This window comes from Danio rerio, chromosome 17 (genome assembly GCF_052040795.2).
Source record: "Danio rerio strain M-AB ecotype USA chromosome 17, GRCz13ab, whole genome shotgun sequence".
Lineage (NCBI taxonomy): Eukaryota > Metazoa > Chordata > Actinopteri > Cypriniformes > Danionidae > Danio > Danio rerio.
The window spans coordinates 16,043,945-16,071,869 of record NC_141037.1 but is presented as its reverse complement, the minus strand read 5'-3'; the positions used below and the strand labels follow the sequence as shown (position 1 = coordinate 16,071,869).

The window sequence follows — 27,925 nt, the reverse complement described above, 5'->3', positions numbered from 1 at the left end:
TTATTCTCATTTGTAGTTATTAAAAGTATTAGTGATCATACTGTATTGGATAAAATGGGTTAAATGTAGTGTTTTGATGGATAAGTGGTAAAGAATAAAGTGACTTAACACTATAGAATGACAATTAATGAATGTTTAGAGCTGCTCTGTTATCTTTAGTTGTGTCATCAAATGATTGTTTCCATCAAATTTTTCTTTTATTTTAAATAATTATGTGGACAAAGAAAAAAACATGCCATAGATTATCAACACATAGCAGTGTGCATAGATGTACATGTAAAAACCGATATATAGGTTGTTAAATAATAATGTCAATAATAATGCTTACACCAATAGTGACAATAAAAAAGAAAAACTGAAGAACAAAGACATACTAAACAAATAAAAATTATAAATACAAACATATACATATATATACACACACACACACACACACCTACTTACACATAAAACAAATTTCCAAACCAAAAAAAGCAATAAACCAAATGTTTTTAACCAAATAAACCAAATGTATTTAAGGTTAAATAAGGGTAAAATTAAGTTAAAAATAAACAAATAAAAGAATATTAATAGACAAATAGATTAAAAAAATCCAAAAGCGTGCTGAAAGAGGTCCTTGACAATGAAAAAAAGTTTTTAGAAGCCCAAACAGGGAACCTTAAACACTTACTATGAAGAAAAAATAATAATAAATAAAATAATAAAGAGTGGGGAAAAAATAATAAAAATATGGGGCCTGGAACCAAAAGATTTTGCTTTTTGATGTCTTCTTGATTCAAATTAGTAAACCTTTAAGTTTTTCCAAAGTTTGTACCCAAAGTCTGATGGTGTCCTCACTTGCACCATGGATGTAAGCAGTGGACATTTCCAGATACACAATATCAATAAAAGTTAGAAACCAAAGATGGTGATAAGGAGAATGTGGAGGATCCATCTTTTGATCCATTAACAAGATTTCATGGTATAAAAACTATTTTACACAGCATGACTTTTTACTCTGTTTTACTCATGTAAATCATGGTAAAATTTAAAAAGAGTTAAGAAATCAATTAGGTGGAGTAACTCTGACTTTCAGTCCAACAAATAAAAAAATAAAAAAACAGTTCTCATTTTCTGGAGAAAAAGGAATTATTATTATTATTATTATTATTATTATTATTATTATTATTATTATTATTATTAAACTGGTATTTTACACTAACCCATTCATACCCTGTAAAATCCAACAGTCATCTTTATCAAATGTAATGAGGGTCGTTAACTCAGAATTGACTGAATTAATTCTACTCATTTGAAAAGAGTTTTGAACTCAGTGTTGAAGGTAATGAATTATTTAAATACCTCATTACTTCAGCTTAAATGGAGTAAGTTCACAGTACTTATATGGATTAGTTTTTTTTTTTTTACTCAAATCGTTTGCTGCAATCAGTTTCCTCAAACGGTTTGAGTTACCTTGACTTATTGGGTTTTCTGTGCTCGAACTGCTTCATTTACTCAAATGGATTAAGTTCACAGTACTCATTAGGATTAGTTTTTGACCCTAAATGGTGTGTTGCAATCAGTTTTAGTTACCTTAACTTATTTGGTTTTACAGTGTAGTAAATTTAGAGAAACTGAGAATTTTTAGAGGTTTCTATTTTTCCATAGTTGTTTCTATAACATTGAATTTTAAGACGAGCACGTCCATCTGGAGAAATAAATAGGACTGTAAAAATACTTTCGAATTGTATGTGTAATATACAGGGCTCAGCATTTATGAGTACACCCCTCACAAATTTTTCATTTAAATTAATATTTTCTCTAGGAAGGTATAAAATATTATTTTTGTGCATACAGTACATTAGTTTAGTCAGTACTGAAGCCAAATCTGGAGCTAATCTAACAAAACAACTTAAAATAATGGTTAAAAAATTAGTAGCCCAAATTTATATGTTAGGGAAAAATATTAAATAACATTTTCAAAAATAGCAAATATCAAGAGAAACAAATAATAAATACAATTTTGATGAAATATTGTAGGTTGTAATTATTTTAGTAATATTTTTCATGAATTTATTTGTATTATCGTTCCATTTCTAAAGATGTTCTGTGACTAGAATATTATTTTAATAAATATATCTATTTAATAATTCTGTTTTGTTCAAATGCACCAATATATATTACCCATATTCACTGAGAAATAGATAACAATATTCATTTTCAAAATGGGGTGTACTCAAATATGCTGAGCACTGTAAATATTTCTTTTATTGCTTTTTGTGAAACTCTTCATTTGTAAAAACTTTTTTCATTTTAAAATTTAGTTGGCGTTTGAATTCAGATTTATCCAAAGTGATTAGACCAATCTGATTTTACTTTTAATTCAAGAGTTCACACTTAGCTGATGATCAATAAATCATATTTGGCATGCTGTCCCGGGAGAGAGCCCTGAGCTCGTAATATCCTCGAGCCCGGGGTTCCCTCCTGTTAGAAGGGCGAGAGGGGAGTTCGAGGTCAGGTAGGTCTCGAGAACTTCTCTGCTTGTCACCGTAGAAAGTGTAAACTAAGGTTGTATTGGGTAATAATTTGTTTTAGTCGATTGGTTATGGTTTATGTTTTTGGACGGTGGGAGGATACCGGGTAACTCGGGGGAAACCCACGCGAACACGGGGAGAGCACGTAAACTCTGCACAGAAACACCAACCGGCCCGATAGGTTGGACCGGCGGTGTTCTTGCTGTGAGGCAACAGTGCTAGCCACTGAGCCACCGTGTCGCCCGATCAGAAAAAAGGGGGAGGATGTAGGGGTGGAAAGGGGGGGGAGCTTCAAGAGGAAGATAACTGGAGTGAAAAACTCAGGTTATTTATAATGCTATAAAGCTAATAAGGAGCCAGCCGTGTTGATTATAAGCTTGTGATCCTCTCGAAATTAGTTTATGAATAAACCGCACAAATTGTTTAAAACATGATGCCAGAAAACTATTTATATTACAGACGCTTATATTTTTGTTTTGACTGTCATTGCAGGTGACCACCAATGGAATCATCTCAACTCAGGATCTTCCCATGGAGAAGCAGTATGTGGACGACGGCTTTCCCACCGACTTCCCCGTCATCGCCCCCTTTCTGGCCGACATTGACACCAGCAAAGGAAAAGGATCCATCTACTACCGGCAGACGGAGTCTCCCACCGTGCTGAAGCGTGCAGAAGCGGATGTCAAAAGAGGCTTTCCAGATGCCACGTTCAGCCCTACCCACGCCTTTATCGCCACCTGGGAGAATGTGTCAGCTTATGAAGAGGTCGCGCGCAGCTCTAGCCCATCCCATCGGGTAAGAAAACAGCTTTGAGGTCTTGTTTACACCTGTTGTTAAAGGGATAGTTCACCCAAATATTTAAATTTACACACTTTAACACAAGTCTGCTTAACACAAAAGAAGATATTGTGAAGAAAGCTGCATAGTAGGGCCATAGTAGGGAAAAACAAATACTGTGGAAGACAATAGTTATAGGTTTGCAGCTTTCTTCAAAATATCTTCTTTTGATTAAACAGATTCCCAGTTCTGGGTTGTAACTGGAAGGGCATCTGCTGTGTAAAACATATGTCAGAGTAGCTGGCGGTTCATTCCAACCAGGAATCAGGGACTAAGCTGAAGGAAAATGAATGAATGAATGAATGATTCAACAGACAAAATAATCTCAAACAGGTTTGGAAGAAGAATTTTCAAGTTTTGAGTGAACTATGCCTTTAAGATGTTTTTTGTAAAACCAATCACAAGTGTGCGGTGATAAATACAGATGTTAATGGGGGCCGAAATGTTTAGAGCTTGTTCCCATTTGCTGAAGGTAGCTGAAAATGCATTTGAGTGTTAACACTTTCGAATACATTCAGCCTCAAAAACCCACCAACTCTCTGTCTACTGACCAAACATGTCTGAAGCCAATCTTGTATGAATTCATAAGGTTGGTGTACATGCCAAAAGGTTCTGAGACCATTCCTGATTTGTATACAAACCCACATTTTTGTAGGTAATAGAGTAGAAACAAAATTGGCTGCTCTCCATATCCTTTGCATTGTCTGCTTTTTTGGATGTATGAATATTGCTCAAGCTTATTTCACAATATTGGATTGAAATATCTGGAAAAATCCCAAAACCATTCATAGAGCCTCCCTTCAAAGCAATCAGGAAAGTGTACAAAAGAGAATGATTAAAACACTTATAAATTATAATGTCTTCCTCATCAATTTGTGATGCAGTCTAGGGTTGACTCAATATTATTAATTAATCTTACGATACTATACCATCTGAAGTATCACGATACCAAGTAGTATTGCGATACTGTAATTCATAACTCAAATTATTTACATTTACATTTAGTCATTTAGCAGACGCTTTTATCCAAAGCGACTGAAAAAAGATGACAAGGAAGCAATTTACACAACTATAAGAGCAACAATGAATGAGTGCTATAGGCAAGTTTCAGGTCTGTAAAGTCTAAGGAGAAAAGCATAAGTAATTTTTATTATTTTATTTTTTTTGAATACAGTTAGTGGTATATCCAGAGAGGCAATAGCAGATTAGGAAGTAAAGGGGAGACTAAATAGTTTTTGAAATAGAGACTAAATTATGAAGAACATTGTCAGAAATACTATATTTTATGTTATAATAGGCCTACTTGAATGTAATTCATAATTCCCTTGAGGCCAAAAAGTATTATTTGTACCCCACTTCACCTAGAATTTATTCATTCTTTTTGTTTATTTTGTAGATAACTGACCAAAAAAGAAAACATAAAAAAAAGATACAAATTATACCGAATTAAATACGAAAGAGCATTTTTTTCCAACACAATTAGGCTATATGAGGTGGTCAAAATTGTTTCAGTATTTCCTGTTGCTATTTTGGGTTTTTCATCTGTTGTTTTTTTTTTTTTTTTTGTCTTCTCAGGTAACAATTCAAAGTAATTCAAAATCTAACTTTGTGAGTCTTTTTAAGAGATTGTCGTGGTTGTTAGCTACTAAATCATATTGACAGAAACAGAAATTAACCGATTCAGATGTGCGTTCGAACTGAATCGTGAAACGTGCAATAGGCTACTATAAAAGGAGCAAATTTTACACAGTTTTGAAACCTTAAAGGGCTCCACAGAATATTAAAATAAAATGGTACATTATTGCACAAACGTGTGAGCATTTCTGTGACTTTTCCACATGCAATATTTTCTAGATAAACCATTAATGATGATACTAACGTTTACAAACTACAGTGGCACCGCCAGTATTTTGGAGCCATAGTATCGCGATGCTACCATAGTAGCAGTCAACTGTGCAACCCTAATGCAACCAACCAAAATGCATTTTATACCAGGTTTTAAGAGAGTCTGAGTGGCTGTAGATTTTACACCTGGCAGATGCATTTTCTTTGATCCAACCAAATGTGGATGATGCTAAATACAGGTGTAAATTGGAGATGCGTGTTTTTAAGCTTGTATTATTTGACCATTCCTAGAGTATCATTATTATCATTATTAGTCATCATTATTTACTTAAACTGAAGTGGTTCTAAACTTGACACTCGTAGTAACAACAAAAAAATAATATTGAAGTCAATGGTTGCTTGTTTCCAACATTTTTTTCAACATCTTTTTTGTTACAATTTTTGAGTGAACTATCCCTTTAAAACACTATAGTTGTAAACAGGATTGTGTTTCTTGAGTTTCTTTTTTGTCTATTTGTGATTTAATCTACCAAAATGTTCTTAATACCAAGTGTAAACAGAGCCTGAGTGGCACTAAAATGGCCTGGCTTTACCAAAGCTCCTTCTTAGGCCGAGGTTATCAAATCTGGTCATCAGTGGTCTTGTCCTAATCTCAGGCCTGCAGGGTGTCTACACATAAAATCTCCCATTTACCTGCTAATCTGTCCCTGAGCCTTTCATTTTACCTGCAATTCATGGGAACAATTGGTGGGATAGAATCAGTCCTAATTGTCCCTGTCACCGCAGTGATTGCATTTTCTCAACACCTCACATACCACAGAAATGCGTGGGAAGGTTTTTAGATGATTAAAGCCACACTGTTTCTCCGGGGCTTGATTGCAGTGGAGTGTTTTCAATCATTTCACACTTTATGGCAGTTTCTATTATGTTTTCCTTTTTTTTTTTTTTGCGTTTAAAGCCAAACTTAGCAGTGGATATTAAGCATAGATCGAGAAAAGCAAACAAAAATCGTCAGAAAAATCACACTTTAACATTTATTTTTTATAAGAATGGGTTAATATAATAAAGTCTTTACAATATAATGAAGAATATATTACTTAATAATTATTCATTAAAATCAATTTAATTACGATTTTTGCCAAGATGAATTCCTTTCAATTATCTCAATTATACACAGTTACTGTATATGGACAGTTGCATTTTAATTGATGCATTAAGCATTGGTTTTCCTTGATGTTTATTTGATTTTTTCTTAATTAACTAATTCCTTTTGTTTAGACAACGTCTGCTTGTAAATCAAGAGTTTTTCTAAAATATATTTGTAAAAATAAACTGATGCTTAGTTAACATATTTAAAGCATTCAGGGTCAATACATATTTACCTTTAGAAACTTCAAAGGGCACATAGGTTACCCCTTTTTTTCATATTTATTATAAGTCTTTTGTGTCCCCAGAATGTGTACCCAGAATGTGAATAATGCCCCTTTTAGGCGTTGATCCTAATTGTGCCCTTTTGGTGACTGTTGCTTTAAATTCAAATTAGATTGTGTTCTTTTTAAGGAGGACGGAGCTACAAATGCCTATGTGTCAGCATAGTGGCAGATTCAAACATCATATGCTAATAAGGGAGAGATCCTCACTAATGGTATTACTCCTATATTCAAAAAGGCGGCAACACCAAAGCTCCGTTTAGTCCACAAAAGAACATCTAATATCCGAAATATGTTGGTAAGAGCTGATCTAAAATCAGCTCTGCATTTTTAAACACTATACCACATGGTAACTTTAAATGTGAGAATTGTTTAGAATGTATCTTCATGTATAAAACGTCAACTTTTACACATCTTTTTTGTTTTTTTGTTATTGTGAGATAATACGAGATTGTGATCCGGAAGTGTACAAAAAGAAGCACCTCATTGTGATGAACACTGTCTGATAAAGAGTCGTAAGCTCAAAACGTTACACACTTTGTGTCAGCCTTTTTAATTCATTAAATTTGCAGTTTTGGAGCTTTGGTGTCGCAGCCTTTTTGAATATATAATTTGCACTTTTTGCGTTTTGGCTGAGCACCCAGTTAAGAGTGATGGGCTTTTGTACAGTTTTTCAATCCCCCTCTGATGACATGTACAAAGGGAGAATGTCGATCAAATGTTTCTACAGACAACAGTCAAGTGTGGTTATAAAAAATAAAATTCACTCGTATTTACCATTAGAAGCTGGCTATTGCCACACAACTGTGTTTAAACCCCTAATAAAGGTGATCTTTTGTGTAATAGGTCCCTTTTAAGTCTTAAATATTACCAAATTAGTAATAATGTTTATTTTTGTTAATAGAGGAGTAGTCTCATTATAAACACCCATATTTTTACAAACGAGAATACTGAGTTAACTTTCATTCATTAGTGTTACAGAGGCCTACAGTTGTTGGTCAAGGGCCTGCTGTGTACTGTATGTGGAGGGATTTCAGCTGAGAGGAACTGAATGTGTTTTTGTTGTATTCTAATGGGTATTAATGTAGTTTAAGCCTCTGGGGCATATTTGGCTCTCTCGTGTAGATTGCTGAGCAGAAACAGCTGCACCGATCATAAAGTATTATCATTTGTTATTCATCTGTCCCGGAAACTGCATTTCTTCATTTGTTTGTTGCATAAGGCCCTGATCATGTGTGTGTCCTCAGAGTAAATATCAAAATGTAAAAAAATGTGGTCAGCGGGGTTAGAATAAAGATTCAGCTATAGATTCAGTGAAGATATATTTTACACTTAGGAGTGAAAAGAATATACAAGTTATTGTAGATTCAGTGTAGAAATCTGTTTATACTATACTGTAAAAATCAATCCAAATATTGGCAGTTTTCCATATTTTTTGATTCATGTTTTTAATTTTAGTTTTGTACCTGTTTATTTATGCTTGTAAATTGCATCATGGGAGCGAGATTTTTCTAATAACAAATTTTAAACTTGAAAAGTTTAAAAAAGTAACTTTTGTTGACATTTTAAATATTTTAATATTATAATAATATATTTTAATATAATTTGAAATATTGTCTGTGTTGGTAATGTATATTATAAGGGGTGTTAACCTACGCTCACAGTTCGGTTCGGTTCCAATTATCACGCTATTGATTCCGTTCAATTCCATATCTCGGTGTATTGACGATGCTTTCCATATGCAATTTTATTTTTTACTTCACAGCACAACAATTCTTGTATTAAGATGTATAATTTGTAAATATATTTGTATTTATATATCATTTGTTATACAATTTTATCCTTTAAAACAAGCAGTCAGATATGTTTAATGTACCTTTAATTTGATCTGCTCAAAGAAAACACTCTTTTTAAATGTATCAAACAAAACTAAAGTATATTTATAGCAAATAAACTAATGTAAATATTATCCCATTTGAGAGGCAGGTTGTATTCGTGCTGCACACCTACACAGATCTGTTTGCTGCAGGTCGCCACCAGCAGGTTGAGGCATGAGGTATATATATATAGTCCTAATCAGTCCATCATGTGCTACAGCTGTGTCTGTGTGTAAATGTCCAGATTATTGTCAGCTGTTGCAGGAGTTGATGGGCGCAAAGAGTTCTGGGAGTTGTAGAAATAGCGGAAGTAATCTCCAGCAGAGAAAACACCGCTGGTGATCACAACAATATTTAAAGTAAAATTAATGATGACAGAATATTCATTTATTCATTTTCCTTTGGCTTAGTCCCTTTATTCATCAGTGGTCGCCAGAGCGGAATGAACCGCCGACTATTCCAGCATATGTTTTACACAGTGGATGCCCTTCCAGCTGCAACCCAGTACTGAGAAACATCCATATATTCACACACATACACTATGACCAGCTTAGTTTATTCAATTTACCTATAGCGTATGCCTTTGGACTGTGGGGGGAACCGGAGCACCTGGAGGAAACCTACGCAAACACTGGGAGAACATGCAAACTCCACACAGAAATGCTAACTGACCCAGCCGGGACTTGAACCAGCCACCTTTTTGCCGTGAGGTGACAGTGCTAACTACTGCTCCACCGTGCCGCCCCAGATGACAGAAGATTTGGGGTATAATTAATCCAAAAAATTACATTTATTCACCATTTATCTTAATGTGGTTCCCGAACCATTACTTCCTTTAAACATTTGGTTTAGAGTTTTGTTTTCTGTTGAACACAAAAGAAGATATTTTGAAGAATGTTCAGTGATATCAATTGTATCAATAGTCAAAAGGTTTGGAACCACTTGAGTAAATAATGACATATTTTGTTTCCTTTTAGGGTGAACTATCCCTTTAAGGACATTTATGCTTACTTTTGTTTAAAAATTGAATGTTAGTTAGTCATAACACCAGTCACGACATTGAAATTAGAATCTCTTTCTTCAAGATCATCACAGTCAAAGATAAAAGCCACAAAAGAATATACACACTTTTAGTATGGTATTTTTTCTGTCATAACAATAGATATTCCACATTTAGATGCTTAATAATGGTGATAGTTGGCTCAATGCTTTTGGCCTCCTGCTGTTTGGCCCGTTCAGGGTTACTGGGTGGAAAGTCAAACAGCAGTCATCTTTCCTGACTCAAAGTTGCACGCTTTAAGTGCTGTTTACTATCTTAAGCAATGTTTGCTTTCTGAATTTGACTTGATTGCAATAGAAGAGCTGTAGGCCAAAGGGCAGTTTTGAAGAAAGCACATCCTCGAGTTGATTTACTATGTTTCCGCTTTGTCTCTGAGAGTTTGTTGAAGCCCAGGGGGTCTGAATGGTGGAAATCTCTGGATGAGATCTTGTTTTCCTTTGGGATTTCAACCACTTTATCTGGTCTTGTGCCTCATCCAGATGTCTGTCTGTCTCACAGCAGAGGTCCTGTTGATGGGCTCTATGCATGTTGGACTCTGCCTATTTTTTCAGTTTTCATTTAAAAGTTCTTTATTTAGATGATTGTGTTCACTTCACACAAATAACACAAATAATTGCTTACTTTTTTCTTACTATATTGAGTTTACATCTTCATTATGACATTTTTAAAGGCATTTCTGAGTTTACATCTCAAAATTCTTGACTTTTTTTTAAAATTTTGAGTTTACACCTCAACTATAACTTATGGAGTTCTTAGGTTACGTCTCACTATTCAGATATTTTTTACCCAGAATTATCAGTGTACAGGCTCGTACACACCGGGACTTTTTGTTTGTGCTTATCGTCAGCGTTTTTCAGTGTTTTTTTCAAATTCAAACTATAAACTGTAAAAGATATGGACGTAGTATCCGTGATGTCACCCATAGGCAGGGCCAGACGGAATCTGCGGACGTTTTTTGCTGTTTCTGCGGAGAATTTTGGTAAAAATCTGCGGATTTCTGTGGAATTATTTTGGGAGTATCCAGCGGAGTATCATAACTAAAACCTTAATATATGAAATAAAAAGTAATAAATTACTGAATAAAAACTAAATAAGTTCAGATTTACACATTTACTCAAGTAAATAAACAGAATTAATGATGGGCTAAAAATCTGCAGATTTTTTTTTTTTATAAAAAAATAATAAACAAATAAAAAAAGAAGCTACAAGTAGGTGCAGCCAACGGCACCATTTTGTAAGTACGTCATCGCACTAATTGCGGGATATCAAACAAGGGCAAAGAGGCGAAGCGTAAGCGGAGCTACAGACGCCTGCTAGTATTTTGCTTAGACACACTTTTTTGGAAGATGCATTTAATACCTTATTACCTGTGACTCATTCTGACAACATGTGCTTGGTTGTTTACTATATCAATAAAGTGTTTAGACTTTTAAAAACACTGTTGTAATACATTGAGCCACTAAACATTGTTCTTATGACGCTTTTCAACAGGAGGAAAACTCAAATTATCTCCAAATATTCCAAATATAGTCTGTGTTAGTACATGGAAGGCTGTTTAAGAATGAGCTGGACTTTAGACCAGCTTTGATCTGGTCTATTGAACAGTCTATTTTAGTTTCTCAAAATAGCAACGCGCCAGCAATGCGCCTCAACACGCCTCCTTTTTTAGACCAGAACGCCTATGGGCGCACATATAAACGCAAATGCATTTGCTGTTTAAACAGCGTGGCGCAAAATGTCAAAATGACTCTTGCGCCAAGCTGAAACTAGCAAACAACATTTGCGTTATGCCTTGCGCCGGGTATATGATAGGGCCTTAGTCTTTAAAACACTATGAGTAATGTGAAAGCCTCAGCAGATATTCTGACTCTAAATGGCTGTTGTCATTTTCCTCTCTTCTCTTGCCACTTGCTATATTTATTTTTTAGCTCTAGGTTTACTTTTGGGTCACTCCAGCCAATAGCAGAACGGCAGCTACTGGGATGGTGGGGATAAAAATACTGTAGTAAGGCCTCATCTAATTGGTCAAATTTAGAGAAACAACCAAAGCATAAAATAAATGTAATTTATCACACTTGTCTGCGACACATGCGAACATGACACTGTTGACCAATCAACATCCAGGACAAAATTTATTTCATAAAAGCAAGCTTTGTATTCTCTATTAGTCCGTATACATACTATCGGAAGTTTAGCTTTGTATAATGAACTGTTCAGTCTAATCACTAACTTTTCTCCCAATTCTGAATTTCACATTTCGCAATTCTGACTTTCTTTCTCTGAATTGTGAGTTTACAATCTCGCAGTTCTCCCTGCAGACTCCTCGCACCGTGGGGGCCTAATATTTCTTTTTGTACCATCACATCTTTAAACAATCTTGTTTATGAGTGTGTTTTTTGCACTGCTCGGAGGCAGTGTGGTCCTGCAATTAGGAGTTTGAGTCTGAGGGCTGCAGGACTGGGTGAGGGGTTCGTGGAGAGATGCATGCTGGGGGATCGAGGCAGCCCGAGGCCCTCTGAAAGCCAGATGCAGCATTGTCTCTCTGGAGTTGGGGGTTGTTTTTTTGTGGAGGTGATCGCTGCACTCGGGGACAGCTTGGATTACTAAACAGAGGAGAGGAATTTCACACACATCCTCTGTGTGTATGTGTGTGTGTGTGCGTGACAAGCTTGAAAGGGGGAAGGGCATCTTAATATCGCTGGTGGAACATCATTAGTTTGTCTTGCTAGAAGAGGGATAATAGTCCACCCAAAACTTGAGAATGACTCTTCTGCATGCAAAAGAAGACACTTTGAAGAATGTTGGTGTCTGGACAGTTTTGGTTCTCATTGACATCTAATCTAATGTTTGCCTAAGATATATGGTCACCGCCATTCTTCAAAACAGTTTTACCTAAGGCCAAAGTTTTTCAACCATGTTCCTAGAGGACCACTAGTACTGCATGATTTGGATGTCCTCTTTGTCCATCACACCCATTACAGGTCTTTCAGTCTCTGCTAATGAGCTGATGATCTGAATCAGGTGTGTTTGCTTGAAGCGTGGTTTGTTCTCAACGTGTCCGCTAGTTCGCTTGAGTGCTCGCGGCAAATGTGACGTCATTGAGGAGTTTGGAGGTACACTTTGGGTGCTTGCGACATGATTTCGGCCGGTGGAGCACATGATTTTTTTTTAAACTCGAGCGAACAGTGTGTGTGTGGCCGCAATTGATTTGAGTTAAATATGAATCACTTTGAAGAGATTTTGTCTGAAACAGTACCACTGTGCAGACACCTTTATGATCCGGGATTATAGAGATAACCAGATGATCAATGATTCTTGGCTAGAAATTGCAACAGCCGTAGGAAAGGAGGAAAGTGTTTTTTTAAGTTTGAAAAAACCTGAGGGATACGTTTGTTAAAGCCAAAAGAGGCCATGGCAAAAGTGCAAAAGTGGAGACTCGGGTACAAAATTACAGCAATATGTTTTTCCACCAGTTATAGGTTTTACGCTGTTGTATATATTGCAATTATGTAATTTTAAACAGTTGAATAGTAACAAAACTTTAATTAAGGAACAAATTATTTCTTTTGATAACTGGGAAGGAATATTTGAACCTATCGGTTTACAATATACTGGTGCCCTGTGTTTCTAGGGTTTATTGGTGATAATGGTCAGGAATGTTGGACCATTATTGCCGTTTTAGCATAAGTATAGGACAGAAACTAGCCAGACAGTAATGCGTGAATTGTGGAGCAGGCTAAATCTGAAAAAACATTGCATTTTTTAGTAATTGTACTTTTTTGCTTTTATTCTTGCCATATTAAAATTTTGTTTGTAGAGCAACCCATGTTCTCTTGTCTTTAATATTTTAATAAACTTTAATAGGTAAACTGTCTGAGGTATGATAAGTTTAATTGAAAAAATCTTGAATGGTTATAAAAATCCCTATAATCATTAAAATAATTTATAAAAACAATAAAAATAATTAGTTTAAAAATATTGAATGATATTAATGATATGACGTAGTACCGGAAACTTCCTACTTCTCTGTTTATCCGTCTGACTTTACGGTCAGTTTCTTTTGATACAACGGTAAACACGGCAAGTATAAAAGCCTCGTTCAATTTGCAAGGTGTTCGCGCAGTCAGCAGAGGTACGCGATGCAACGCCAGGCGAAAGTATAAATCAGGCTTGAGGAGATATAAGCTGCATCTGAAATTGCAGACTTCCATACTATATAGTACACTAAAAAGAGTATGCAAGCCGAGTAGTAAGTCCGAATTCGAAAAACAGTATGTGAGAAGTACCTGGATGACCTACTTCTTCCGGCGAGCTTCAGAACTGCGCATCTGATGCCATGATGCACCGTTGGGTCACGTGATGATGACAAAATGGCGAATATAGTACATCCGAGTTCCATTCATACTGCTCACATTCATACTGTATAAACGGTACTTTTCTAATGGTCGAGTAGTACATTTAAATTTAAAAGCAGCACCGGCTGAGTTGTAGGCGAGTTCGGACGCAATCAAGAAAATGTGCAGTGCTAGTGGGTCTTCTGGAACGTGGTTGAGAAATACTGCTATAGGCTACCTACCTACTTGCCTGTCATAATATGTAATTTCATACCTCTGTTACCCTATTTGCTAATTAAGGATTATTTCTTTGGGGCTGTCATGTTTACACTCGCACTGGTTTGCAGGAGTTCAAAACACGTATTTGTCAACAAAGACACCTACTACAGGCACTGGAACATATACACACATACTGTAAGAGCACATAATAGAACTAATTAGACACAGGGGAGACACAGGTGCAAACACTGAAACATCAACAAACGGCGGGAAAATGGAACAAAGGAATCACAACACATGGCTTGAACACATGGCTTATGTCACATGACATAAACACGGAAACTACTTGAACACACCAAAACACTGGACAAATGACACGCGCATTCATAGTTGCAGATTGCAGAAAAACATCAACAACCTGAGTTTGTTATTGTAATTATGAACTGTACTTTAACGTTTTGTCTCTGTTGAATGATATGTGATTTTGTCAAGTGAGTGTTTATGTGTTCAGGAGAAGTGGCTTTGGATGGCATTTTGCAGATTGAGATGTAGGCTTTCAGTGCTATCAGGCTAATGTTAGCATTTTCCAAGATCTTCTATTTTCCAAGTTAGCTTGAAAACAAAAATAGGGCTAATAAATTGTTAAAATACATCTTCATTGTCTTTTCGGGAGCAGTACTATAGTAGGCAACATTTGGAGTGGATCAAAAAAAGTTGTCCTATGACAAGAACGGGTGTTGTTCACTAGTTTTAGGACAAGTCTTATGGAAGGATACTGTATATCCGCTTGTTAAGTGGTGACGTGTTTGTGACGTATGTATACTGTTTCCGGGTCCAAGCCGCCATTTATTTGAGTGGAGAAATCATTCGTTTATGATCACGTTTTATTTCTATCACATATTAAAGTAAATTTTATATAAAATCATAGAGTACACAACAATCTCTGGGCTTGCTGCATAACAAATACCAAAAATGTAACAATTTATAAAAATACCCTGCTAAAAGATCCAGCTTAAACCAGCCTAAGCTGGTTGGCTGGTTTTAGCTGGTCAACCAGGCTGGTTTCAGAGGGGTTTTGGCCACTTCCAGGCTGGTTTCCAGCCATTTCCAGCCTGGTCTTAGCTGGTCAGGCTAGGAGATGACCAGCTAAAACCAGCTTGACCAGCCTAGCCAAGCTGGGAGTCCAGCCAAAACCAGCTATATCCAGCTTAAACCAGGCTGGTCACCAGCTTGGAAGTGGCCAAAATCCCTCTAAAACCAGCCTGGTCGACCAGCTAAAACCAGCCAACCAGCCTAGGCTGGTTTAAGCTGGATTTTTCAGCAGGGTATTTATCACTTTCTGGCCATCGGATATTAGGCATGGACATATATACTGCGATCGTTATTTTTGAAAGCATTAAATCGCTTTGTAAACGTTTATTATTACCATTTCATGAGTCTCCCCATTCAGTTGAATAGAGCGCTTGGACCCGGAAGCCGCTTCGCGTGACGTCACACTTAACAAGCGGAACGTTATATGGCTGAAATATTTACTGGATTCTGAATTTTGTCTGTCTCTGTGGTTTTGAGATTACATTTTACTGCTTATATCTTCGTTTATAGCTTATGTAAGTTTATATCTTACAAATATGAGTTTAAATTCTGCAGTTACAGCATGGAAATTATATTTAATCCGACCTCTTTAACACTTGTATATAGAGGCTCATACTTGTGATTGGGGTTACAAAACTGCATCATAGTGCCAGGTATAAACTAAACTTCATTTGCTCAGACAACTGAAAAACCAAGAGTGACACAAGGCATCTTTAAAAACATTAGTAACGGTCTATTAAGCACAATAAAACAACGTGTGAAAAACATCAAAAGTTAGCACTGTCGTGAGTAATTCACTAGGCCAGTAAAACAGTTGTTAGAAATGCCATATTTGGAGTCCAAGATGGCCAAGATTTCCAGCAATGATTGATGATCCCAGGAAATAAATCTATTAAAGACCACTTTGTCCAAAAGTAGGGGGGAGTAAGTTCTCTAGTAAAACATTTGAGATAGATTTACAGTATATAATGGAATATTTACAGGTGGTTTGTCTTTTTTATTGCCTTCTAAAAGTGCTGCACAGAAATCTGGAGCTCTGAGTAATGTTCTTCTTTTTCTTTTAGGTAAACACGTTCCAAGTGGTGCTTGCGTACAATGAGAAGGACACTTATGCGCTCTTCCTATACCCTGAGGATGGCCTGCAGTTTTTCGGGACACGGCCCAAAGAATCTTACAATGTTGAAATTGAGCTTCCAGCTCGTGTGGGATTTTCCAGAGGAGAGATTTCCTACTTGATTTTTTCTCGAACAGAAGGGCCGTATTATAGCCTCACCAGCAATGAGCAGTCCGTCAAGAACCTGTACCAGTAAGCATTGCGGGAATTACCATTTAAGATCAAGCCACCCTGTTGTTTATATATATATATATATATATATATATATATATATATATATATATATATATATATATATATATATATAAATAGACGCACACACACACACACACACAAAGTTAAAGTATACACAGTTGAAGTTTTTCCCAATTTCTGTTTAACGGAGAGAAGAAATTTTCAACACATTTCTAAACATAATAGTTTTAAGAACTCTTCTCCAATAACTGATTTATTTTATCTTTGCAATGATGACAGTACATAAAATTTTACTAGATATTTTTCAAGACACTTCTATACAGCTTAAAGTGACATTTAAAGGCTTAACTAGGTTAATTAGGTTAACTAGACAGGTTAGGTTAATTAGGCAATTTATTGTATAACGATGATTTGTTCTGTAGACTATCGAAAAAACTAATGCTTAAAGGGGTTAATAATATTGACCGTAAAATGGTTTAAAAAATTAAAACTGCTTTTATTTTAGCCCAAAAAAAGACTTTCTCCAGAAGAAAAAATATTATCACTCATACTGTGAAAATTTCTTTGCTCTGTTGAACATCATTTGGGAAATATTTATATATATATATATATATATATATATATATATATATATATATATATATATATATATATATATATATATGTATGTATATATATATATCTGTCATTTCACAATTTAGGTGCTTCATTGGCTTGACAAATAACTACATTCATGTTGCCAAAGCAGTGAAGCATTGCTGCTTACAAGCAAGACAAAAGGGCAATAGTGCAAACAATATGAATATAAAATATAATACAGAGAAAAAACACAGATATAAATAAAAATAGATTAATAAAAAAAATCGATTAATGGTAGTATATAAAATAGGATAAAAGTAACTCTCTCTCATATATATATATATATATATATATATATATATATATATATATATATATATATATATATATATATATATATATATATATATATATATATAAAATGCCTATGCTAGTTGTTTCTATAGCGTTGATGGTACGGGACAGTAAGTGTAACATTGTTCTCTCTTCTGGTTGCTGTTATCAGTCTCTCACAGTTTTTTTCCTCTTTTTTTAAAAGCCATGGAACGTTTTTTTTTTTTATTATTTAAGTGAATTGTAATGCAAAAAAAAAACGTTTTTTTGATGCTCTTCCATTCATTGCTCTCTGAGATTACTGTGAAGACTTCCACTGCCGGAAATATGAAAAGGGTCTATAAAGTTAAAAAATTACTAGATTGTAAAAAAAATAATAATAATGACAAATAAGTCAAGACAACAAATATTTATATATTCATTTAAATAATTTAAATAAGTTAACCAGGTTTCAGCAGGTTTTTTAACTTAATAATTTTAACTTAATAATAGTTCTTTAACGTAATATTTATTTTTTTCAAGTTGAGATGACTAGAAAAGATTGCAAGATCTTGCTAGATGCAACAATTTTTTAACAGTGTCGGAATAAAATGATTTCATTTTTAATTTATCATTTTATCTCTCCTCAGAAAGGGAAACATAGGTGAGCCCGGAGTTTGGCTCTTCCATGTTGGAAACCTTTATTCCTTCCAGAATGTGGTTCCTGCTCAGCAAGAGGCCGTTTCAAGCAAATCTCCCACTGTCCAGGACACTGTGTTCACTGATGAAGACTACACAGACGAGGAGGAGTACGATCCCATCGACCCAGACTTCCAGGATCCCACAACAACAGAGTTTCTGGAGCCGGAGCCAGACTCCTCTCTGTTGGAGCGTCTCAACCAGGAGACTCCCCTGGGTCAGTCTCCATTGCAGCCTTCAGTGTCGGGTCCAGAAGATCTTCCTCAGCCGGATCCTCATCATGTCCAGCCTGAGGACAACACTCAGCCCCAGTGGCCCTTACCAAAACATGCCATTCTGCAGGTGTACCCGAACCGCGTGAAGGATGTTCCAACTCACCCTTCTGATGGCCAAGTGTTCAGTGTTGAGGAGAAAGTGGACTTTGACTCTGGAGGTGAGGATTAATCTGTAATCATTATTGATATACAGTTGAATTATTAGCCCCCCTGTATATATCAATTCTCTTTCTGTTTTACTGAAAAAAATGTATTCAACACATTTCTAAACATAATAGTTTTAATTCTTTTCTAATAACTGATTTCTTTTATCTTTGCCTTGATGACGGCACATAATATTTTACTACATATTTTTTAAGATACTTGTATTCAGCTAAGAGTGCAGTTTAAAGGCTTAACTACTGTAGGTTAATTAGGCAGGTTAGGCTATTAGGCAAGTCATTGTATAATGATGGTTTGTTCTGTAGACAATCCTATACAATTATTGACTAATAATATTGACCTTAAAATGGTTAAAAAAATTCAAACTGCTTTTATTTTAGTTGAAATAAAATAAATAAGACTTTTTTCTAGAAGAAAAAAAACATTATAGCAAATACTGTGAAACATTCATTGCTCTGTTAAACATTATTTGGGAAATATGCAGAGGAGGGCTAATAATTTTGACATCAACTTTATACAAAGCTTTGCAAATGTAAACTTTTTTTAATCCCTACCCTTAAAATGTTACTGAACAATCGTAGTATCCTAGTCTAGCAGCTGTTTTTGAAGAGTATAAATATATGTAATAAATCAAATTTTGTGAAATATAAATATTAAATCAAACATTAAATATTGAAATATATTTATAAACAAATAAATATATGACTAAACTACCTATTATTATTTATAACACAAAAATACATTAGAATAAATAACTATTAGTTCTGTTCAATAATACTACTACTGCAGTAATACATTTGATAAATATCTAAAAAATAAATACAATTATTCTTAAAATACATATACAGTAAGTATGAATGTACACTGTAAAATGATAAATGAACAATTAGTCGTTACAGCATGTTTTTATTTTATTTTATTGTAACTTATTAAACTAAGTTAATCATGTTCTAACTACATTTTGTATAACATGTCTTTGTTGAGTTTTTTCAAGATTTTACAATAATTCAAACCTCAATACCCAAAACTTACCCTAGACAGGCTTAGGAAGAAACAAGTCAAATTAAATAATAATCCTTATTAAAAAAATAATAAAAAATAAAAATAATATTAAAATAAACTAATTAATTAAAAAAGAAATTCTAATCAAGCACCAATTCACATTCCACAACTTCAGACTTCCAAAGCTTCTTCAATATCTAATATTTTTTTACAAAGTTTAAAAACACCTCCCAGATATCACAAAATCCAGAGGATTTTTTCCTTATTATATATGTGAGCTTCTGACTTAATTTTATAAGTTACTCAAGCTGTTTTAAGTCAATTTACCATAATATATGTTCAATGGACTCATAAGGGTAATTTGATCCAGTGTAAGGCAACCAGGTTATTTTAAAGTGTACAGTACTCAGCATAATTGAGCACATCCCATTATGAAAGTGAATATTTATATCTATTTCTTTGTGAATATAGCCAATATATTTTGGTGCATTATCTGGTGCGAAGCAGATTTAATAAATGGATATATTTATTAAAATAATATTTTAGTCACAAAACATCTTTAGAAATAAAATGATATTACTATTAAATTAATGCAAAAAAATACAAACTACAAAAACTTCAACAAAATTTTACACATTTTTTGTTTCTATTGAATTTTAATATTTGTATATTTTGTATTTAATATTTCTTCTAACATATAAATTTTGGTATACTAGTTTTTGGACCATTATCGTAACTTATTTTGTTAGATAAGCTCTAGATTTGGCTTCAGTATCGACTAATTTATTGTATATGCACAAATATAATATTGTAAAACTTCCTATAGAAAATATTAATTTAAATGAGAGATTTGGGAAGGGTCTATTACTATATGCTGCTGAGCAATGTGTGTGTGTGTGTGTGTGTGTGTGTGTGTGTGTGTGTGTGTGTGTGTATGTTTGTATATGTATGTATATATACAGTTGAAGTCGGAATTATTAGCCCCCCTTTTGAATTTATTTATCTTTTTTAAATATTTCCCAAATTATGTGTAACAGAACAAGGAAATTTTCATAGTATGATGATATTTTTTCTTCTGGAGAAAGTCTTATTTGTTTTATTTCGGCAACAGTTATTAATTTGTAAAAGCTATTTTAAGGTAAAAAATTAATAGCACCTTAAAGCTATTTTTTTCGATAGTCTACAGAACAAATCATCGCTATACAATTACTTGCCTAATTATCCTAATCTGCCTAGTTAACCTAATTAACCTAGGTAAGCCCTTAAATGTTCTGTCAAGCTGTATAGAAGTGTCTTGAAAAATATCTAGTAAAATGTTTTGTACTGTCATCTTGGCAAAGATAAAAATAAATCAGTCATTAAAAATGAGTTATTAAAACTATTATGTTTAGAAATGTGTTGACAAAATCTTCTCTCTATTAAACAGAAATTGGGGAAAAAATTAAAAAATAAACAGGGTGGCTAATAATTTAGAGGGGCTAATAATTCTGACTCCAACTATACATTGTTTAATTTTCAGTAATAGTAGTAATATATTCAGAATTATCATAAAAATTCTCCAAAAATGTATATGCACATATGATTTAAACAAAATGCATGTAGTATTATTTTTTTGTACATGTATATACATCAGAGATGTCCAAGCCAAAGTTGGCCCACCATCTCATTTGAGAAGAGCGGTAGAATGATGGGGATGGTTTAGAGATTGTCATTTCAAATACAACATAACCTTGTTTTATTGTTTGGCTACAAACTATTTTTTTTATTTATTTAAGTGCTAGTAGTTTAGTTTAGAATGTACATACAGTCACCCGAAGCATAGAGGACAATGCAGAGACTTTGGATTCGCTTGATTAGTGTATTCATGTTTTTATTTATTTTTTAATATTATGAAATAAATTAGGAAATTATCCATGGCAAGTCTAATGTAAAATAGTTTGTTAAATGTTCAGTCATTGTAATAATATACTCAAAATTAACATAAAAGTGATCCAGTTAATTTTTTAAAAATTCATGTGCACATTTAAATTAAAATGGATGCTTTTCATGAGACAGAGTTTAGCAAAAGGCTAAATGTAACCAAAATAGCTTAGAAATTAAAAAAGCCATATTTATTGTTAGCAAAGGAGCACAAAATATTCCAAACATCACAAAAATACACAAGTCTTTCCCATTGTTTCTCATAATACAGATAAATAGCAAAGCTTGCATTGCCACTGCTTTAACCTCAAAATGCCCCACATTATTCATAAAAGTATTAATGTATTGTGACTTGCATTTCCAGTTACTCAGAATAAATATCTGTCTAGACAATCCAGAGCACCTCAGATCATGTAGGAATTTTACCAATGACTTGTACACTAGCAAGTTTGCCTTTCCTACCCTATTCAAGAGCTCTTTCTCTGTGCTTTTACCTCTGTCCCGCAGTGATCCATTACTCGACAGATAATAAAGAGACGTGTGAGCGTTTCCAGCAGCAGTGCAGTCTAAACGCTCACTGTACAGATCATTCCACCGGCTTCTGCTGTCACTGCAACTCCGGCTTTTACGGCAACGGCCGCCACTGCCTGCCAAACGGTAAGACTCCGCCAGAAATGCAGTAAAAAGAGCCGTTGTAAAAGCCACACATAACATGACCTTGTGCTGAAAGCATGAACAACATTAGCAGGACACCTCTGGGGATTTATTACCAGTGTTTTTCTTTCCAGCACAGTATTTTTTAGAGGGTAAAGATGTATATTTTTGTTTCGCAAAGGAATTTGGAGATAACATTTGGATTTTGGCAAATACTTTGTGTTGGTTCGAGTGCAGTTATTTTCTGTAGGGTCAAGTCAAGTCCCCCAGTCTAAACTTGTGCTGCCTGTGTCCCAACTATCCATCCTAAACCTTCATTCATTCATTCATTCATTCACAGTCCCTTTTTTTAATCTGGGGTCGCCACAGTGGAATGAACCGCCAACTTATCCAGCTCATGCCCTTCCAGTTACAACCCATCACAGGAAAACGTCCCCCATGGTCTGCTATTTCGGGTAGAAATTTGTGTACATGCTAATGACTAATATTGGCCACAATACAGTGCAAGCTAGAACTATAAACACAGGTAAAATTGTTAAAAACTACAAACATGGCAGATGTGTTAGACCAGTGGTGGGCAAACTCGGTCCTGGAGGGCCGGTGTCCTGCATAGTTTAGCTCCATCTCTAATCAAACACACCTGAACAAGCCAATCAGTGTCTTCAAGATCACTAGAAATCTATTAGCAAGTGTGTTTGATTAGATTGAGTGTTTGATTGAGTTAGAGCTAAACTGTGCAAGACACCGGCCCTCCAGGACCGAGTTTGCCCACCCCTGTGTTAGACCAAAGCTTAAGTGGAGAGAATTAGGTGCATGGCTTTGGATGGAAAAAAACAAACATTATATATAGGAGCAATATCACACTCGTAGCAGTGCGATATGACTGTATATTGGCACTGGTGGGAGGTGTGCCTTAGGGCCTACTCACACTATGACATCCGTACCATGCCCAGACCCGTTTCCCGGATCGTTTGAGAAGTGTGAGTGCGCTGAATCGGGCTCAAGCACGTATCTTGCATGCTGTATCTCAGAAATTAAAAATATTTAAAATAGGCACTATCCTTATGAATAAACTGCATAGTTGCAATCGAAACAACTACATTCTCGACTAAAAAAGCCTCAAAAGTACACTATGTTGTCCAACAGCTGGGATATTTGTCAAACTGTAGAGTGTCCTCTGCTTGCCGCTTTATGTAAGCAGAGTAATAAGGGTAAAGGGTTAAGAGGCTGGATGAGTGCTGTTATTTGCAGAATATCACACAGCTATCAGCCAATCAAATTCAAGAACTAGACAGAACCGTTGTATAAATTAAAATGTAATTCTATAATTTTATTATAATTATAAAATAATATATCTAATGTTTGCTTTCTAATAATATTTTTTATATCTATAAACTTTTAAAATAACTTAACATAAAAACTTTTGAATTCATAATTAGTCTAACAAATGAGGAGGTTTCTCAGTGCTTCATCTTTAATATGCTTGGAAATTATTTCTAAAAGAAATGAGGAGGAAGTGACAGGATGATTAACAGGGCATGTGACTAAGCAACAGAACAGTCTGGAAGTAGTTTGTAAAGTATTAAAGTAGTTGTTTTCAAAGCTTGCCTAGTTTTCTGTTTCACACTCAAAAATATGTACATTTAATTACGTAAAGAGTACATACTGGTGTAGTATAAGTAGGAGAGTTTGGACACAGCATTGTTTTTTTTAATGACTGCTTGCGTGCTGAATGGTTGCTAATTGCATGTAATTGGTGAACACTTGTGTTAACTGGCTGCGGTAATACCCACAAGTCCTTCCACAGTCTCTTTGTTAATAGCTGTGGCCGGCATGCCAATTTTGTGGGAGGTTTTTATGTCGGAAACACTTGATCTTTTGGAAAAGCTGACAGGAATTCCCTAGTGAATCATTCGGCGGGGCTTGAGTAACAGGATCTTTTCAAGACGGTGACATCAGATTGGCTTTTTGAATGACTGTAATCTACCTGTGAACATCCTCTACAGGCCTACGTGTGAAAGAAAACTTGAGCCTTGTTGGAAAGTGGCACGTCTGGCTTCTGCTGAATGACAGACGTTTGTGTCTGAGAGAAAATATTCAGTGGAAAAGCTTCCTCAGCTGTTGGATATGCATGCGTACAGTAGGATCTTTGTGTGGCCGGTGAGGGAGGCGGTGGAGAGGGAAAACCTCTCTAAAACTGCTGAGTAACTGGAGGAATTGTGGCTTTTGGGAGATGTTTGGCGGAAAAAAATGAAGAAATAACTCAGTTTAGTGGATTCTAGGGAAATCTTATGTTCGTTATTCTATACAGACAACATTTCTTCCACATTTCAAATAAAATATTAGAGAATTTCTTTTCTTCACATAATGACTATTGATTAGAATAAAACATTATGATTGAAAATTAAATCCAATTCATCTGTATTTCTATAGCACTTTTACAATGTAGATTGTGTCAAAGCAGCTTAACATAGAAGTTCTAGTAAACTAAAACTGCTTCAGTCCAGTTTTCAGAGTTGAAGTTCAGTTTGGTTCAGTTCAGTGTGGTTTAATTTTCATTGCTGAAATGCCAAACACGGAAGAGCAAATCCATCAATACACAGCTCCACCACTCCCAAACTAATGCCTAGTTCACACTAGAGGATTTTAAGCCTGATTTGAGCCCGATTTGTAAGTTAACGAGCTCGCCGACAGATCGGGCTGTGATCGGGAAGAAATCTGCGGGTGCTCGGCGCTCGCCGCTCTTTATGTGTGAACTACTGAGCAACCCATCAACGAGGCTCGCTGACGCGTCGCCGACACCTCGCAGACGGAAATCCAACATTCAGCATGCTAAATATTCCAGAGCAGTCGGCCGACTCAACCCCACGTGTGGTCAGATGTAGTGACGAGCTGCAGCCAATGAGAGAGCATATCAGCATGAGCTGAATGCCTGTGTGTTCAGGAGCTCAGCAGAAACATCTGTGATTGGTCAGAATGGGCATCAGTGCACTCGCTTCATTCTGCGTTAGCACAGACATGAGAGTAGGATATATTAACTGTGGAACTAGAATTCTGTAACTATTAGAATTACCATACTGCTCATTCTGATCGTTCTCATATGAAACGCCATATCGTCACATATTAAAATTAAGCTTTGAATGTGTGGCATCATATTTAATGACACCATTACCCTAAGAATATAATATTTTTTTGGTAATACAGCCTATAAATATGTAGTTAAGATACTAAAACACTTAAAGGCTTGGCTTTCATTTTCACTTTCAAACAGGAGCTATTTCACAGCACAGAATATGCTGTTTTGAAAGATATCTGAAGAAAATTGATGTTTTTGCCATCAGAGAGTTTTGTTTATGTTAGCAGGAAGTTGCCAGGCAAGAAAATGCACACATATTTAAAGTCACAGCGAAAAGTATCAGACATGCATGCAGTCATCTTGACCAATATGGTAATTTAAGGCAGAAATGCTCAGTTCTTTACTGTTTTGTAATAAAAAAAATAACAATGTCAGAAAGAAATACACTGATAGTTAGAAAACGGCAGGGTGTTATAAATATGTTAGTTTTATTTCAAAGAGTTATAAAATTACAAAAATTAAAAACTCTGTGTATCTATCCACTCAAACCTTGCAGATGAGTGATTAATGCGCTGGTAAATCAGCTGATTTGACGATGTTTTTAAATGCTTTCTCCAAAGCTTGAAACGCTGTCAGTGATGTAATCAGCACACAAGCAGCCAATAGTGTTCAGCTTTTTCTGACGACTCCTCCCTCAAATTTTCATTGGCTGTGGTTTGGTAGCTTGAATGAGCTGATGGGGAATGAGTTGTTGTCAGATCATGTAGTGTGTGACCCCCCTCTTGTGGATCGTTCACGGAGTGTTGCGTAGTGTGAACACCACAGAGATCAAAAGACACAAAGTCAAGTCATGTAGTGTGAACAGCACAGCGATCTGCTGATGTTTAAAATCCTGTAGTGTGAACTAGGCTTAAGCAAGCCAGTGGCGACAGTGGCAAGGAACAAACTTCACCAATTTACGAAAGTGAAACAAAGAAAACACAACCATGTCTCCTCTGTCCAAGCTTCTTGTGCAGAGCTTCAGTCTAGGCGCTGTTACAGTTATACCACCAAATACTGATACTTATTTGAAGATGATTTTGAGCTTTACTTTCATGATTTATTTTTTGCCCTCATCTTGTCCTCAGGTGCACCTCAGCGTGTGAATGGAAAGGTCAGAGGGACTGTTCTTGTTGGTGGGACAGCAGTGGATCTGGGAAACATCGACCTGCATGCCTACATCGTGGTGGGCGATGGACGAGCATACACCGCCATCAGTGAGGTGCCGGAGCCGGCGGGCTGGGCCCTCATGCCCGTGGCCCCCATCGGAGGTCTATTTGGTTGGCTCTTCGCCCTGGAGCTGCCAAACAGCCTTAATGGCTTCAGTATCACCGGTGAGGCCGTCATGATCTCATCTTCAGCCTCTTTAATGGTGTTTGTTAAAACATATGGCCTCCTGGGATTTTATGCTTGGAGGTTTTGTTCTCACTAATAGAGTCTAATATTCCTCTAATTCAAGTCAGGTGCTCCATTGTAGATTAATACGCTTTCTCTTTTTTGGAAAAACACCCAAATGTTCATCAAGTGCCATTACAAGGTTCACAACCCCCATCTGGATCTTATTTGGTGACTTAATAATATTTGTCTGTAGTAAAATGAGTGAGCCACAACACGGCTCTTTAACGACCTTTAAAAGCAACATTTTTGTTTCGCAGGTGCTGAATTCACTCGGCGTGCTGATGTGACCTTCTCTCCCGGTAACCAGCGTCTCAGCATCGTCCAGACAGCCACGGGTTTGGATAACCAGAACTACCTCAATGTGGACACTCATCTACAGGGCAGCGTTCCCTTCATCCCTCCTGGTGCCACAGTGCAGATGGAGCCATTTAAGGACACCTACCAGTATTATCCTTCATGTAAGGGAGAAACCGTTATTTATTCATTCATTCATTTTTCTCCAACTTAGTCCCTTATTTATCAGGGCTCGCCACCATGGAATGAACCGCCAACTAATCCGGCATGTGTTTTACGCAGTGGATGCTATTCAAGCCACAACCCAGCACTGGGAAACACCAATACAGTCTTATTTACACAAACTCATACTCTAAGGCCAATTTAATTAATCTAATTCACCTATAGCGCATGTCTTTTGACCTTGGGGGAAACCGGAGCACCTGGAGGAAACCCACACAAACACAGGGAGAACATGCAAACTCCACACAGAAATGCCAACTGACCCAAAGTGGTTCTACCGGCGTAAAAAAAGCCTTGAAAATCTTAAAAATAATTATAAGAAGAAATAAGAAATAAAAACTTTTATTCAACAAGGATATATGAAATATATGATATCATGCATTATACAATAAAATGCATAGGGCTGCACAATATATAATTTCAGCATTGATATCGCAATGTGGGCATCAACAATAGTCATATCGCAGGATATGCAAAGTTGAGTCTGAATTATAGTTGAAAAGGACCTACAGAACATGTTTCATAGAGTCACTGCTAAGTTTAACCATAGTAGAAAAAAAGCTTTATTATTTGCATGTGTTTTTTAAGGCCTGTGACTGAGCATTTCAAGAGTTCAAAACATTTGGACACAAAAAAATATCACATTTGCGGTGTAACAAAGATTAATTGCATTTAATTGTTTATACAGATTTATACAAAAAAGTTATAATTTAATATCTTGTGATTTTTGTCTTGTTTCTAGTCCAAAAATCCACATTTCAAAGTGAAAACAAAATA

General features: G+C 35.6%; 1 protein-coding gene across 4 annotated transcripts in view; it reads left to right on the top strand.

Annotated features, from left to right (window-relative positions):
• nid2a (nidogen 2a (osteonidogen)) overlaps nucleotides 1-27,925 on the top strand; it is an 80,039-nt gene that overhangs the window by 707 nt on the left and 51,407 nt on the right. For all 4 annotated transcript variants that reach the window (XM_087290196.1, XM_087290194.1, XM_087290195.1 and 1 more), the window contains exons 2-7: nucleotides 3,006-3,308; nucleotides 16,272-16,513; nucleotides 18,058-18,539; nucleotides 21,973-22,122; nucleotides 26,323-26,568; nucleotides 26,890-27,090. In XM_087290196.1, coding sequence (XP_087146322.1) covers nucleotides 3,006-3,308; nucleotides 16,272-16,513; nucleotides 18,058-18,539; nucleotides 21,973-22,122; nucleotides 26,323-26,568; nucleotides 26,890-27,090 — 1,624 coding nt within the window. The remainder of the gene's footprint in view (nucleotides 1-3,005; nucleotides 3,309-16,271; nucleotides 16,514-18,057; nucleotides 18,540-21,972; nucleotides 22,123-26,322; nucleotides 26,569-26,889; nucleotides 27,091-27,925) is intronic.